General features: G+C 36.4%; 1 protein-coding gene across 2 annotated transcripts in view; it reads left to right on the top strand.

Annotated features, from left to right (window-relative positions):
- Positions 1–18,120, top strand: part of CLIC2 (chloride intracellular channel 2) — a 91,933-nt gene that overhangs the window by 41,021 nt on the left and 32,792 nt on the right. Inside the window, exon 1 of one of the 2 annotated variants that reach the window (XM_004065173.4) lies at positions 7,860–8,320. The exons of the other annotated variant lie outside the window; for it this stretch is intronic. Coding sequence (XP_004065221.2) covers positions 8,264–8,320 — 57 coding nt within the window. The 5' untranslated portion in view covers positions 7,860–8,263. Of the gene's footprint in view, positions 1–7,859; positions 8,321–18,120 lie in introns of those variants that run through there. 2 annotated transcript variants of the gene reach the window in all.

Here is an 18,120-nt window from a genome sequence, read left to right as displayed (position 1 = left end):
TCCCTTCTGCAGCCAGATGCCTTTCCTCCTCCTGTCCTTGGACATCAGACTCCAGTTTCTTCCACTTTTGGACTCTGGGACTTGCATCCACAGCCTCCTGTGGGCTCTTAGGCCTTTGGCCTCAGACTGGGGTCTGTACTCTCAGCTTCCCTAGTTCTGAGGCTTCCAGACTTGGAGTGAATCGTGCTACCAGCTTCTTCAGTTCTCCAGCTTGCAGATGGCCTATTGTGGGACTTCTCCATCTCTATAATCATCTGAACCAACTACACCTCATAAATCCTCTCTCATATATCCTATTGGTTCTGTCTCTCTGGAGAACCTTGACTGACACACCCATGTTTATTGCAGCACTATTCACAATAGCCAAGATATGGAATCAACATAAGTGTCCATCAACAGATGAATGGATAAAGAAAATGTGGTGCATATTCACAATGGAGTACTATTCAGCCATAAACAATAATGAGATCCTGTCATGTGTGACAACATGGATAAGCCTGTAGGACATTACATTAGGTGAAATAAGCCAGGCACAGAAAGACAAACTTTGCATGTGCTCACTTATTTGTGTGAGCTAAAAATTAAATAATTGAAATGAAGATAGAGAGTAGAAGGGAGGCTGGGAAGGTTAGTGGGAGGGTGAGGAGGAAGTGGGGAAGGTTAGTGGGTACAAAAAATAGTTAGAAAGAATGAATAAGGCCTAGTATTTGCTAGCACAACAGGGAGACTGTAGTAAAAAAATAATTTAATCATACTTTTAAAATAACCAAAAGAGCCAAATCATGAGTGAACTCCCATTCACGTTTGCTTCAAAGAGGATAAAATACCTAGGAATCCAGCTTACAACGGATATGAAGGACCTCTTCAAGGAGAACTACAAACCACTGCTCAATGAAATAAAAGAGGACACAAACAAGTGGAAGAACATTCCATGCTCATGGGTAGGAAGAATCAATATCGTGAAAATGGCCATACTGCCCAAGGTAATTTATAGATTCAATGCCATCCCCATCAAGCTACCAATGACTTTCTTCACAGAATTGGAAAAAACTACTTTAAAGTTCATATGGAACCAAAAAAGAGCCCACATCGCCAAGTCAATCCTAAGCCAAAAGAACAAAGCTGGAGGCATCACGCTACCTGACTTCAAACTATACTACAAGGCTACAGTAACCAAAACAGCATGGTACTGGTACCAAAACAGAGATATAGACCAATGGAACAGAACAGAGCCCTCAGAAACAATGCCGCATATCTACAACTATCTGATCTTTGACAAACCTGACAAAAACAAGCAATGGGGAAAGGATTCCCTATTTAATAAATGGTGCTGGGAAAACTGGCTAGCCATATGTAGAAAGCTGAAACTGGATCCCTTCCTTACAGCTTATACAAAAATTAATTCAAGATGGATTAAAGACTTAAATATTAGACCTAAAACCATAAAAATCCTGGAAGAAAACCTGGGCAATACCATTCAAGATATAGGCATGAGCAAGGACTTCATGTCTAAAACACCAAAAGCAATGGCAACAAAAGCCAAAATTGAGAAATGGGATCTAATTAAACTAAAGAGCTTCTGCACAGCAAAAGAAACTACCATCAGAGTGAACAGGCAACCTACAGAATGGCAGAAAATTTTTGCAACCTACTTCTCTGACAAAGGGCTAATATCCAGAATCTACAATGAGCTCAAACAAATTTACAAGAAAAAAACAAACAACCCCATCAAAAAGTGGGCAAAAGATAGATATGAACAGACACTTCCCAAAAGAAGACATTTATGCAGCCAAAAAACACATGAAAAAAATGCTCATCATCACTGGCCATCAGAGAAATGCAAATCAAAACCACAATGTGATACCATCTCACACCAGTTAGAATGGCGATCATTAAAAAGTCAGGAAACAACAGGTGCTGGAGAGGATGTGGAGAAATAGGAACACTTTTACACTGTTGGTGGGACTGTAAACTAGTTCAACCATTGTGGAAGTCAGTGTGGCGATTCCTCAGGCATCTAGAACTAGAAATACCATTTGACCCAGCCATCCCATTACTGGGTATATACCCAAAGGATTATAAATCATGCTGCTATAAGGACACATGCACACGTATGTTTATAGCTGCACTATTCACAATAGCAAAGACTTGGAACCAAACCTAAATGTCCAACAACGATAGACTGGATTAAGAAAATGTGGCACATGTACACCATGGAATACTATGCGGCCATAAAAAAGGATGAGTTCATGTCCTTTGTAGGGACATGGATGAAACTGGAAACCATCATTCTCAGCAAACTATCGCAAGGACAAAAAACCAAACACCGCATGTTCTCACTCACAGGTGGGAATTGAACAATGAAAACACGTGGACACAGGAAGGGGAACATCACACACCGGGGACTGTTGTGGGGTGGGGGGAGGGGGGAGGGATAGCATTAGGAGATATACCTAATGCTAAATGACGAGTTAATGGGTGCAGCACACCAACATGGCACATGTATACATATGTAACAAACCTGCACGTTGTGCACATGTACCCTAAAACTTAAAGTATAATAATCATAAAACATAAAATAAAGTAAAATAACCAAAAGAGTATAATTTGGTTGTTTGTAATACAAAGATAAATGTTTGAGGAGATGGATACTCCATTTTTACCCTGATGTGATTACGTACTGCATACCTATATTAGAACATCTCATCTAACCCATAAATATATACACCTACTATGTAACCACAAAAATAATAAATAAAAATAAAATAAATATAAATTTAAAAGTTGATGTTATAGAGGTAGAGAGTAGAACAGTGGTTACCAGAGGCAGGGGAGGCGAGGAGGGAAGGAGAGATGGGAAGAGGTTGGTCACTGGGTACAAAGTTACAGTTATGGTTAGATAGGAGGATTAAGTTCTGGTGTTCTATTGCGCAATAGGGTGACAACAGTCAACAATAATATGTTGTATAGTTCAAAATAGCTAGAAGAGATGATTTTGAATGTTCTCACTAAAAGAATAAGAGGGGGAATACTACAATCAATCTATGCCTATATATTTGATAACTTATATGAACCAATTTCTTAAACCCACATGGTAAGAAAAAAACAAACTAATTCAAAGAAAAGTAGATAATCTGAATAGCCTGACATGCATTAAAGAAACTGAATCTGTAATTTAAAACTTTTCAAGAAAGAGAACTCCAGGCCAGACAATTTCACTCATGAATTCTATCAAACATTTAAGTAAGATGTAATACAAATTTTATAGTCTCTTTCAGAAAATTAAGGAGAGAAAATGACCCCACTCATATTATGAGGATAGCATCATCCTAATACCAAACTCAGACAAAGATATTACGAGCAAAAAACAAAATAGCAATATCTCACATAAACATAGGTACAAATAGTCTTACTAAGATATTAGCCAATCAACTCTAGCAATGTATAAAAAAGATAATGCATCAAGATCAAGTGGAGTTTATCCCAGGTATTCAAAGTTGGTTCAACATTCAAAAATCAATCAATGTGTTTTATCATATTGTCATACTAAATATGCAACATCGAATGATCATATAAATAAATGCAGAAAAGGCATTCAACAAAATTCAATATTAATTAATGATAAAATTCCCAACAGGTTAGGAATAGAAGGAAATTTCCTTATTCTAATAAAGGCTATCCATGGAAAACCTACAGTGAACCACTGAGTAATTTTCCCCTAAAATCAGAAATAAGTCAAGGATGTCCTTTCTCACCAGTACTATTCACTGTTAGTCCTGGAAGTCCCAGCTAGTGCAATAACACATGCACACACACACGCACACGTGCACACACACACACACAGAGAGAGAGAGGGAGAGAGGGAGAGAGAGAGAGAGAAATGAAAGGCATACATATTATAAAGGAGAAAAATATACCCCATTATGTTGAAAACCCCAAATAATGTACAATAAAACTCCAAAAGACTCTTCCAGAAGACTCCTAGACTTGATAAAGAACTTCAGTAAAGTTTCAGGATACAAAATCAATGTACAAAACACAGTAGCATTTCTCTACACCAATATCATTCAAGCTAAGAACCAAATGAAGAACCCATTTACAATAGCCACAAAAAATAAAACACCTAGGAATACATTTAATCAAGGAGGTGAAAGATCTCTACAAGAGGAACTACAAAACACTGATGAAAAAATTGTGTATGACACAAATAAATGAAAACACATCCCATGCTCATGGATCAAAAGAACCAATATTATTAAAATGACCACACTGCTCAAAGCAATTTACAGATTCAATGCAGTCTCTATCAAATTACCAACACAATTTTTCACATAATTAAAAAAACTTAAAATTCATATGAAACCGAAAGAAGAGTCTTAATAGCCAAACCAATCCTAAGCAAAAAGAACAAAGCTTGAAGTATTACATTCTGACTTTGAATTATACTACAAGGCTATAGTAACCAAAACATCATGATATTGGTATAAAAATAGACATATAGACCAACGGAACAGAATAGTGAACCCAGAAATAAAGTACCTATTAACAACTGATCTTCTGCAATATTGACAAAATTAAACAATAGGGAAAGAACACCCTCTTCAATATACGGTGCTAGGAAAACTGGCTAGCCATATGCGGAAGAATGAAACTGGACCCCTGTCTCTCACCATATACATGAATTAACTCGAGATGGATTAAAGATTTATACTTTAGACATGAAACTGTAAAAATCCTGTGAGAAAATGTAAGAAAAATTCTTCTGGACATTGGCCTGGCTTAGGCAAAGAATTTTTGACCAGGTCCTCAAAAGCAAATGCAACACAAACAAAAATAAACAGACGGGACTCAGTTAAGCTAAAAACCTTCCACACAGCAAAAGAAACAATCAACAGAGTAAACCTACCTAATGAGAAAAAATATTTGCAAATTATGTATCTAACAAAGGCTAATATCCAGAATCTACAAGAAACTCCAACAACTCAACAACAACAACAACAACAAAAACAAAAACAAAAAACAAGTAACGCCGTTAAAAAGTAGGCAAAGGGCATGAATGGGTGTTTTTTGAAAGACATACAAGTGGCCAACAAACATATGAAAGATGCTCAATATCACTAATTATCAGAGAAATGCAAATTAAAACCAAACAATACTATCTTACACCAGTCAGAATAGCTATTATTTAAAAATCAAAAAACAACAGATGTTGGTGAGGATGTGGAGAAAAAAGTAATGCTTATGCACCATTAGTGGGAATGTAAATTATCACATTTATGGAAAACAGTATGGAGATTTCTCAAAGAACTAAAAATAGATTTCTCAAAGAACTAAACATGGTAAAAAATGAAATACCATTTGATCCAGCAATCTCACTACTGGGTATCTACCCATCTGCATTTTACATATACATGGAATACTATGCAGCCATAAAAAATAATGAAGTCGTGTGTTTTGCAGTAACATGAGTGGAACTGGAGTACGTTATCTTAAGTAAAATAATCCAGAAACAGAAAGTCAAATATCACATATTCTCACTTGTAAGTGAGAGCTTAACAATGGGTACACATGGACATATAGAGTAGAATAATAGATATTGGAGACCACAAAAGGGTGGGAAGTTGACAAGGGTTGAAAAATTACCTCTTGGGTACAATGTTCCCTCTTCAGGTGATGGGTACACTAAAAGCCCAGACTCCACCACGATGCGATATATGCATGTAAGAAATCTGCACTTGTACCCTCTAAATCCATTTTTAAAATTGAAAAAAATCACCGTAAGATACCGCTTCACAGCCACTGGAATGACTATTATAAGCAAACAAAGCAAAGAGCAAACAAGTTTTGGTAGGGCCTGGTGGGAGGTGTTTTCATCATGGGGGCAGGTCCTTCATGGGTGGCTTGGTACCACTCTCATAGTAATGAGTGAGTTCTCCCTCTGAATTCGTTGCAAGAGTTGGTCGTTTAAAAGAGTGTGGCATGTCCCCCCACCACTTTCTCTCTTCCTCCCACTTTCATCATGTGAGATGCATGCTCCCACTCTACCTTCCTGAGGCTCTCACCAGAAGCAGATGCTGGCACCATGCTTTCTGTACAGCCTGCAGAATCATGAGCCAATTAAACCTCTTTTCTTTATAAATTACTCAGCCTCAAGTATTTCTTTATAGCAAAGCAAAAATGGATTAACACAACATTTATATGAAATATTTAGAATAGGCAAATCCATAGGTACAGAAAGTAGATTAATGGTTGCCTAATACTGGGAGTGGTAATGAAGATTGATTACAAATGGGTAAGAAAGATGTCACTGACGTGATGCAAATGTTTTAAAATTAGATTGTAGTGATGGTTGCACCACCCAATAAATTTATAAAATCACTTCAAATATGCAAATTTTATGGCATGTAAATTATCCTAAATACAATATTTAAACACTGTGAGCATCAAGAAAAAAAGAGAACTTTCATCTCCTTACTTTGACAATTTATTAGGAATCATACAGAGGTCATTAGGCTGTTTGTTGTTGTTGCTGTGGTGGTGGTGGTGATAGTAAGGGTTGTGGTTTTCCCATGAGAGTCGAGGGTCATGCAACCATTTGGTCTTTTAAAATAAAAATTTTTAAATCAATTAAAAAAGAATATTGCTGGCTTGAAATTTGGAGTAGTCATGGGGCAAAGAGAAGTGGATGGATTTTTTAAAATATTCAGGATGTAGAAGTGACAAGATTTTGTAGCAGTTAGATATAGGGAGTGGGGAAAGGTGAGGAGGCCTCAGACTGAGTATGCTTAAAGTTGAATTCCTGTTGTCCTCCCGAACTGGCTGTCCTGTGCTGCCAATCTCAGTGAATGGATCAGCATCCTGGCACAGAGTTGACATTCATTGATTGCCTTTGGAGTGAATGAACAGAGTATGATGAATAGAGTAAAAATATAGCTAAACAAGGCACACACCAGGTCCTGCCAAATAGCCAGTACAAAACTCACCATTAAGGTTGGCTCAGCAGATGTCCAGCACAATTTTCTTCTCACTTTTCAAACCATTTGGGGAATCATGAGGTCTTTCCCTCATCCAGAAGAACACTCACCTACATATCAGCCACTCCTTCCCTAGAACTACTACAGGTATGGAGCAGGCTGGGTTTTTTCAAGAGCCTCTTATCCTGTAAATCTTTACACAGGGCAATGGCAGGTGCATGTACAGCCCATATGAGCATGGGGAATGCTTGGTGTTATAGAAAGGGGATCACAGTGGTGCCCAACTGATGGATCTATGTTCAGTTTGGCTCCAAGCAGGAAGAGACTCTTCCCACCAAAGAGGTTTGTTAATCCCGGGGTCCCCCTCCCAGCCCCTGGAGGCATCAGATACAGCTGTCAGAAACATTGCAGACACAGAGTGATCTCACAGAGACATTCAGTTTGACTGGTTTTACTGCTGTTCCCAGGGTTGACAAGCAGAAATACAGAACTGATCATGGTTCCTGATACAGACGCCAAAACAAGGAAGTGATCTGTTCCAGTCCAAGCTTCCAAGAAATAAAGAACTAGGTGGGGCACACTAAACAAGCCCCCAGACTCAACCACCCCAGTAAACATTCCCTGGTTGTAGAGAGAAGTGAAATTTGCAACCCAGAACAGAAATCTGGCTGTGTGAGCAGTAGGATTGGGGGTGGAAACATTTAATAAAGTACAATTTTTTAACCCTCTTTTAGACAGTATCATTGGATAAACATCCTTTTCAATAATAAAAATCCAAGTCATTTCTGGCCCTTTTCCTGGAAGTGCTTTCAAGTTACAGGAACACCAATAAGAGGCCCTTTTCTGGGCATGGAGCCCAGGTCTCAAAGGGAGGCTCTAGAAAACATCTGGTCTGCTTGATATATAGAAGCTAGCACTGCATGTGTGTGTTTCTGTGCATGTGTTTCTCCTGTGCTGACTCATGGCATTGAAGCCTCTGTGGAAACACCCCCACCCTTCTAGCCAGGCAGTTTATACACACCCCTTTGGCTCCTCCTTGATTTAAATGTTAGGTCACGAGGAAGAAGGAAAACGATTTCAAGAGCTGCACTTAAGCATCTAGAATTTTCTGCGTCACACCTCTTGAGAGAAGAGACTGGCTCCAGGTCTGACTCAGTCCACTACAAGCTAGACTGTCTTCTTAAAGCACCAACATTACTTGAGTCTTTGGATAAAATTGAGAAAAGAGTCTACAAGTATTGTGGACTCTACAGGAGGCAGGAGGCTGACAACTGGCAGTAAAGACAAAGATGTCAGGCCTGCGGCCCGGCACTCAAGTGGACCCTGAGATTGAGCTTTTTGTAAAGGTAAGTTTTCCAGCTATAATAACTGCATGTGGAATATATTAGTTTTTGACACTGAAGTGCAATGTCTTTAAAAATTCTCCACATTTGGGCTAGAGATAGGAAAGAATGTTGTGATTATTTTCCTACTCTGAGTTCTAGAAGAATGCCCGGGTGTGTGACTGTTCTTAGATGACAACAGGAAAACAGATCTCTTCTGAAAAAGGCAAGGTGATATGGTGGAAAAGCACTAGACTGGTTTGTAGTGAGCGACTAAATTATATTCTCAATGGCTTCCTATATAACCTTAGAAAAATCCCTCCCTCTCTCCAGACTTTTTTTTCTCCATCTATACAATGAAGGAGCATGACAAGATGATCCTTAAGGGCTTTCCAAGTCTCAAAATCTGTGTTTTATGAGATAGGTTTTGGAAGGCCTGACTGGGTGGAGGAGAGGGCCGAGAATGACCTGAGAACTCCATTCCCACACATAGCCTAGACAGAACTTTCTAAACTTCTACAATGGACAAACATCACAGCAGGGTCACATGGACACTGGGAGAAAAAAAACAGGAGTCTGTGTGCTTGTTATGTGAGGAGGGGGACATTTTAGAATGCTCTGCTTCTTCTTTTTGGTCCGCCATGGAGTTGTTTGTTTTTTTTTTTTAACATGTCAACTTTTCAGAAAAGCACTTTGGAAAACCCCTAAATCAAGAGAAAGGAACATGTGTTTCCAAATTAGCTCATCAAGAAAGAAAAATTTATATGGGTTATTCCCAGTAGAAATTAAACAGCTTACTAAATCCTCGCTTACATTAACTGTGTAGCGTTTCCCTTTATTTTCACTGACTATTGGATAGTATTCAGGATAATAAGAACAATAACAAACTCATATTGTGCCTGGCTCTTTTCTAAATACTTTACATATGTTACCTAATTTAGTCCTAACAACTTAGGAGATAGGTTGTTATTAATGGTGCTTGTATAGTACTAGCATCATCAGTAGTAGTAGTGATAGTAGTAGTTATTACTACTTCATTACAACTTTTAGTTATTACAATATTATAATGTTGTTCTCATCATTTCTAGATAGGTAAACTAAGGCATTAAAGTTTAAGTAACTTGCCTCTAAAACTATACAGCTCCCTGATGGCTTACAAAGACATAAAATAAGATATACTTACCAAATGTTAAGTTAAATACCTATCAGCAAAAGTAATGCTTTTACAGCCAGTTAGATTATTTAACAGCTTGTCACATATATACACCAAGGACATCATAAACCTGTCTTTTCAAAATTGTAAGAGAAAGACCCTTGAATTCCTGCAGTGCTAGGTAATGCAATTAAGTGTTTGCTAAACTATCGGGCATAAGAGCGACTTCTTCTATCTCTGGGTTGTAGCAAAACGTGTAACTGCTCAGATAGGATATAAATGAGCTGTAATTTCCTAACTGGCTTTTTACATTTACCAATTCCAAATCAGAAGTAATGTCTCTTCACTGGGTAACTAAAGTGTTCCCTTTGTCTGAACTGTTCATTCAACTCAATTAGAATCCTGAAATCAATTGTTGGCTTTCACCTATGTGTTTATCTTCATAGACTTTTCATATTTGGGTGGTAATCTGGACAGGAAACTTTAGCAAGTCACACATGGATGAGAAAATGTTGAATTAAATAATAACTTTCAAAGGAACCAATAATTTATTGAGTACTTACTATATGGTAGGCACTGTGCTAAGTGGTTTGTTATTAACCCTCTTTTATGAATACAGAAATTAAAGCAAAGAGCAGCTAAGTAACTTTGTCCAAGGTCACATAGCTAGTTAGTGGCAGAATTAGAATTCTAATCCTTTAAAATAGCTATGTCTAATATTATTCAATTGTTTTCAGTTGTGTGAACTTTTTAGTAAACTAGTCCAGAATTTTATCAGGTGGAGTGCTTTAGATGTAAGCTTATCTAATGACATTGATACAAATTACAGATTTTCTGGAAGAACCTCAAATATCATCTGGTCCAGGTTTTTGTTTTATTTTAAGCTGTGTTCCACAGATCTCTAGAAGTTTTGTGGAAGATACTGGGAGGGGAAATAGGGGTTGAGAAAGACTAAAAGTGCTAATGAGTAATTTTTAAAAGGCATTACTACAAGAGATTAAGCATTCTCCTGTCACAATTAAGAATTTATACCACGATATCTATGTGTTCTGTGTAGTCAATAAAAACATTGTCTTTTAGCTGTGAATGATTTGAGCAAGGTTTCTATCCAATAACTAAGAACAAAGATTTCATAACACACATTTTATTTTCTCTAAGTGCAGGGATGAAATAATCTTAATGATTTGTTGTTCGTTGTTAAATGGAATGTTTGCATTCTGTACCAAAGACTCTAAAATTAAGTTTTAGTATATTTGTACATAAAATTATGGAATCTAACATTTGGGCCAAAATTCTGAATGTAATACTTTTGTCAAAAACTTTTTTTAATGTGTGAGGGAAAGAAGGAAGAGATGATACTCTACTCTGAGTGTTCAGACCATTTCAAAGTATCTTATAGCTATTATAAATACTCATAAAGACTGATTAATATAAAAATTCAACAAAACTATTAAATGAGAGAAGGCAGTGTCTAAGAGTATGGTGTCTGGAGGATGTAGTCCTGGTCCTGAATTTACTAAGTGAGAAGAGGATGTATGTCATCAACTCTTGATTAGCCGACTGTACTTGAGCAAGTCAGCCTCTCTGAGCCTCAGTTTCCTCACCTGTAAAACAAGTGTAATAACAGAGCCTACCTCATAGCATCATCCTATTTGTAAGGATTAAATAAAACAAGTATATAAAGCACAGTAGTTGGCAATGTAGTAAACACTATATAAATGTTAACTATTGTTGCCATTATTATTTTTCATGTTTAAAAACTTAGATCACAAACACAAAGAGAAAAAATTGTTTTGGTGAATGGCTGCAGCCTGTCTTTGCCAGCTGAAGATAATTAAGAGATCAGTAATTCAGCAATCAGGCTAGGAAATTTATATCCTAAAATTGTATGTGATGGCACTTTAAATCAGCATAACATAACAGAAAAAAAAAATCCTTCAGTTTTCCTGTAAAACTTTACTGCATTTCCCCCACACCTCAGTGTTTTGATTTTCCTTTTGCCAAAGGCGATCCACCCTTCCTGCTGTATCTATTATCAGACTCCATTCTTCTTCCTGCCTCCCACCCTTAATCATGTTTCCACTCACTAAACCTAGTTTTGATTGGATCCTTAGTCTGACTTCTATTACAAAACAAATGCAGCTGGTAAGGTTGGTTGCCTCTTCCCATTCCTCTTCACACCCTGCCATCACAAAGATCAACAATATCATTTTCTTTGTCACATCCACTATCAGGGAAAGAAAATTTTGTCAAAAAATTGAAATTTTGTCCAGTGTTTCTGGACCTTAATAATTCTACACATAATAGATCAGAGCAGCCGTAAGATGGAGTACCTTTTATTTCCTTCTATAGGCTACTCTCTCTAGTCTTTCCTATCATAATTCTTGGTGATTTTAATATCTACACAGATGATTCTTCCAACACTCTAGCCCCTCAGATCCCTGACTTTCCCTCCTCCACGGATCTTAGTCCTCATCATCTCTCAGGTGCTTCTTCCCATAGTCATACGCTTACCTTTGTCATTGCAATGTCTGCAACCTCTGCATAATATCATTTATTTGGGGGTGTTTTTTGTTCTTCTTTTTGAACTTCTCTATTTTCATATATTTTATCAAAGTAAAATTTACATAAAATAAAATGAGTGCATTTAAGTATACAGTTCAATAACTTGACAAATGTATATACACATATAACCACCATTCCAATCAAAATATAGAGTACGTCCATCACCTCAGAAAGTTCCCTTGTGTCTCTTTGCAGTCTTCCGTACCCTACCCTTTACCTCTCTCCGCCACAGCCAACCATTGATCTGCTTTCTGTTAGCCTTACATTTTCTAGAATTTTCTGTAGATGAAATTATACAGTATGTACGCTTTTGTGCCTGCTGTCTTTCACTCAGCATAATTATTTTGAGATGCACCCATGTTGTTGTGTGTTTCAATATCTCATTCCTTTTTATTACTGAAGCATTCCATTGTATGGATATACCATAATGTGTTTATTCATTCATCCATTGAAAGACATTTGGGTTGTTTCCATTTTGGGGCTATTGTGAATATTGCTATAAGTATTCGTGTACATATTTCTATGGCAATATGCTTTCATTTCTCTTGGGTAAATACCTAAGATTGTAATTGCTGGATCATGTAATAGGTACATGTTTAACTTTGACAAAATACTTTAAAAAGCAGTTGTACCGTTTTACACTTCACTTCATTATGTGAGAGTTCCACTTGCTCCACTTTCCTGTCAACACTTGGTATGGTCATTCTTTTTCATTTCAGTTATTCTAATATGTTTATCATGGTATCTCATTGTGGTTTTAATTTGCCTTTCCCACATGTCTAATGATACTGGGCATCTTTTCATGTCCTTATTTATCATCTGTATATCTTCCTTTGTAAAGTGTTCAAATCTCTTCCCCATTTTCATTGTTCTTTAACTTTAATTTTTAATTTTTGTGAGTACGTAGTAGGTATATATATTTATGGGTTGCATGGAATATTTTGATACAGGCATGCAACATGTAATAATCACATCAGGTAAATGGGATATTCATCCCCTCAAGGATTTATCTTTTGGGTTACAAACAATTCAATTATACTGTTTTCGTTATTTTTAAATGTACAATTAAATTATTTTTCACTGCAGTCACCTTATTGTGCTAGCAAATACTAGGTGTTATTCATCCTTCCTAGCTATTTTTTGTACCCATTAACACTCTTCACCTCCCCACACACACAGCCTCACTACCCTTCCCAGCCTCTGGTAGCCATCCTTTACTCTCTCTCTCTATGAGTTCAAATGTTTTTGTTCTTAGCTCTCACAAATAAGTGAGAACACGTGAAGTTTGTCTTTCTGTGCCTGGCTTATTTTATGTAATATATGACGTCCAGTTCCATCCATGTTGTTGCAAATGACTGAATCTCATTCTTTTTTATGGTTGAATAGTACTCTGTTGTGTATATACCCACATTTTCTGTATCCATTCATCTGTTGATGGGATATTTAGGTTGCTTCCAAATCTTGGCTATTGTGAATAGTACTGCAATGAATGTGGGAGTGCAGAGATCTCCATGATATGCTGATTTCCTTTCTTTGGGTAGATACCTAGCAGTGGGATTGCTGGACCATAAGGTAGCTCTATTTTCATTTTTTTGAGGAACCTCCAAACTGTTCTCCATAGTGGTTGTACTAATTTACATTCCCATCAACAGTGTTTGAGGATTCCCTTTCCTCTATATCCTCACCAGAGTTTGTTATTTCCTGTCTTTTGGATAAAAGCCATTTTATTAGGTTGGTGCAAAAGTAATTGCGGTTTTTGCAATTGAAAGTAATGGCAAAACTGCATTTACTTTTGCACCAACCTAATAACTGAGCTGAGATGATATCTCATTGTAGTTTTGATTTGAATTTCTCTGATGATCAATGACATTGAGCACCTTTTCATATGGCTCTTCACCATTTGTATATCTTCTTTTGAGGAATGTCTATTCACATCTTTTGCCCATTTGTCAAACACAGTATTAGATTTTTTCCTATAGAGTTATTTGAGCTCCTTATATATTCTGGTTATTAATCCCTTGTCAGATAGGTGGTTTGCAAATACTTTCTCCCATTCTGTGGGTCGTCTTTGCACACTGTTGATTCCTTTGCTGTGCAGAAGCTTGTTAACTTGATGTGAACCCATTCGTCCATTTTTGCTTCGCTTGCCTGTATTTATGGCATATTATTCAAGAAATCTCCACCCACTCCAATGTCTTCGAGAGTTTCCCTAATGTTTTCTTTTAGTAGTTTCATAGTTTCAGGTCTTAGATTTAAGCCTTTAATCCATTTGTATTTGATTTTTTGTATATGGTGAGAGATAGGGGTCTAGTTTCATTCTTTTGCATATGGATATCCAGTTTTCCCAGCACCTTTCCCCAGTGTATGATCTTGGCACCTTTCCTGAAAATGAGTTCATTGTAAATGTATAGACTTATCTCCAGGTTCTCTATTCTTTTCCACTGATCTGTGTGTCTTTTTTTATGCCAGGACCATGCCATTTTGGTTACTATAGCTCTGTAGTAGAATTTGAAGTCAGGTATTGCTTAGGAGATAGCTTTGGCTATTCTGGGTCTTTCCTGGTTCCATATAAATATTAGGATTTTTAAAAATTTCTGTGAATAATGTCTTTGTCATTTTGATAGGGATTGCATTAAATCTATAGATTGCTTTGGGTACTATGGACATTTTAACTATATTTATTCTTCCAATTCATAAATATAGAATATCTTTCCATTTTTGTATGTCTTTTTCAATTTCTTGTATCAATGTTTTATAGTTTTCATGTAGAAATCTTTTAATATTTTTGTTAATTACTAAGTACTTTATTTCATTTGTAGCTATTGCAAATGGAATTACTTTCTTGTTTTTTTTCACATTGTTCACTGTTGGCATATAGAAATGTCACTGATTTTTGTACGTTGATTTTGTAACCTGCAACTTTACTGAATTTATCAACTTTAAGAGTTTTCATTGGAGTGTTTAGGTTTTTCCAAATATAAGATCATATCATCTGCAAACAAGGTAATTTGACTTCCTCCTTTCCAATTTGGAAGCCTTTTTATTTCTTTATCTTGTCTGATTGCTCTGGCTAGGACTTCCAGTACTATGTTGAATAACTGTGGTGAAAGTGGGCATCCTTGTTATGTTCCCAATCTTAGAGGACAGGATTTCAGTTTTTGTCCATTCAGTATAATACTAGCTATGGGTTTGTCATATATGGCTTTTATTCTGTTGAGGTATGTTCCCTCTATACCCATGTTTTTGAGGGTTTTTTGTCATAAAGGGATGTTTAATATTATCAAATGCTTTTTCAGCAACAATTAAAATGATCATAAGGTTTTTGTTCTTCATTCTGTTGATATGATGTATCTCATTAATTGATGTGTGTATGTTGAACCATTCTTGCATCACTGGAATAAATTGCACTTGGTCATGATAAACGATCTTTTGTTTTGTTTTTGTTTTCACTTTTAAGTACAGGGGTACATGTGCAGATTTGTTATATAGGTAAACTTGTGTCATGGGTGTTTGTTGTACAAATTATTTCATCACCCAGGTATTAAGCCTAGTACCCATTAGCTATTTTTTTTTCTGATCTGTTCCTTCCTCCCACCCTCCACCCTCCGATAGGCCCTAGTGTCTGTTGTTTCCTTTTATGAGTCCATGTATTCTCATCTTTTAGCTGCCACTTGTAAGTGAGAATGTGTGGTATTTGGTTTTCTGTTGCTGCATTAATTTGCTAGGGATAATGGCTTCTAGCTCCATTCATGTTCCTATAAAGGACATGATCTCATTCTTTTTTTAAAAAGTGACTTTATTTTATTTTAGTTACATAAATTACAAAATATCACTAAGTGAAAATAAAATCAATAAAAATCATCCATGATACCACCCACTTTAACATTTATGTGTATAGCCTTTTATGCTTTATTTCCTCACATATATAGATAAGTACATTCATCAAAAAGAGGTTATTTCATATATTAAGTTGGTGCAAAATTAATTGTGCTTTTTGCCATTACTTTTAATACATTGTTTTGCAAACTATTTTTATTTAACAATATATTATGAATTTATTTCTATAACATTAAATATATTATCTGTGTGTATGTGTGTCTTGGTTTCTTATGACTAAAATTTTTTAAAATTAAGGCGTTGTTATGTTGAGATAGTTGAAGATTCACATGCAGTTTTAAGAAATAATACAGAGAGATGTGTGTGCCCTTTACCAAGTTTCCCTTAATGATAACATCTTGTAAAACTATAGTATGATAAGAAAGCCAGGACATTATTGACATTGATGCAGTCAGATACAGAAGATTTTCATCACTACACAGATCCGTGTTGCCCTTTTAAAGCCACATCCACTTGTGTCTCATCCAGTCCCTCAACCATTAATCTCTTTTCTGCTTTGATAATTTTATCATGTCAAGAATGTTATGTAAATGGAATAAAACAGTATATCACCTTTTGGGATTGTCTTTTTTTCCCCCACTCAGCATAATTCCCTGGAACTTCATCCAAGTTGTTGTGTGTATCAACAGTTCGATCCTTTTTATTGCTGAGTACTACTCCATGATACTGATATGCCACAGTTTGTTTAATTATTCAGCTGTTGAAGGACATTTTGGTTGTCACTAGTTTTGGGTTATTACAAACAAGGCTGTATAAATCCTCTTTTACAGGTTTCTTTATGGACATAAGTTTTCATTTCTCTGAGATAAATGCCAAAGGGTCTAGTTGTTTGGTCGCGTAGCAGCTGCATGTTTAGATTTGTAAGAAATTGCCAAAGTGCTTTCCAGTGTGGTCATACTGTTTTACATTAAAACCAGCAATATTTCTGTGCATTCTTACCAGCATTTTGTGTTGTCACTATTATTATCTTAACTATTTTGAAAGCTGTGTAGTGACATTTTATTGTTTAAATTTGCATTTCCCAAAAGGCTAATAAAATTGAACATTTTATGTGCTTATTTGTCATCTGCATGTCCTCTTCAGTGCAATGTCTGTCCATGTCCTTTGCTCATTTTCTTTTTTCCTTTTTTATTTTAGAGTATTTAGTTGGCAAATAAAGATTGTATATATTCAATGTATACAACACAATGATTTTGTTTCTTTTTAAAAAGAATTATTTATTTTTCAATGGGTTTTTGGGGAACAGGTGAAGTTTGGTTACATGAATAAGATATATAGTAGTGATTTCAGAGATATTGGTGCACCCATCACCCAAGCAGTGTACACTGTACCCAATGTGTAGTCTTTTATCCTCACTCCCCCACCCCTTTCTCTGAGTCTTCAAAGTCCATTGTATCATTCTTATGCCTTTGCATCCTCATAGCTTAGCTCCCAATTATAAGTGAGAACATACCATGTTTGGCTTTCCATTCCTGAGTTACTTCACTTAGAATAATAGTCTCCAATTCCTTCCAGGTTGCTGCAAATGCCATTATTTAGTGCCTTTTTGTGGCTGAGTAGTATTCCATGGTGTGTGTGTGTGTGTATATATATATATATATATATCACATTTTCTTTTTTTATTATACTTTCAGTTCTTGGATGCATGTGCAGAACATGCAGGTTTGTTACATAGGTATACATGTGCCATGGTGGTTTGCTGCACCCATCAACCCGTCATCTAGGTTTTGGGCTCCACATGCATTAGGTAATGCTCTCCCTCTCATTTCCCCCCACTCCGCAACTGGCTCCAGTGTTCCATGTGTTCTCATTGTTCAGCTCCCACTTATGAGTGAGAGCATTTGGTGTTTGCTTTTCTGTTCCTGTGTTAGTTTGCTGAGAATGATGGGTTCCATCTTCATCCACATCTCTGCAAAGGACATGAACTCATTCTCTTTTATGGCTGCATAATATTCCATGGTGTATCTGTGCCACATTTTCTTTGTCCACTCTATCATTGATGGCCCTTTGGGTTGATTCCAAGTCTTTGCTCTTGTAAACAGTGCTGCAGTAAACATATGTGTGCATGTGCCTTTATAGTAGAATGATTTATAATCCTTTGGGTATATACCCAGTAATGGGATTGCTGGGTCAAATGGTATTTCTGATTCTAGATCCTTGAGGAATTTTCACACTGTCTTCCACAATGATTGAACTAATTTACATTCCT

The sequence above is a fragment of the Gorilla gorilla genome, chromosome X, assembly GCF_029281585.2.
Source record: "Gorilla gorilla gorilla isolate KB3781 chromosome X, NHGRI_mGorGor1-v2.1_pri, whole genome shotgun sequence".
Taxonomy (NCBI): Eukaryota; Metazoa; Chordata; class Mammalia; order Primates; family Hominidae; genus Gorilla; species Gorilla gorilla.
This window is presented reverse-complemented; position numbering and strand designations above follow the sequence as displayed.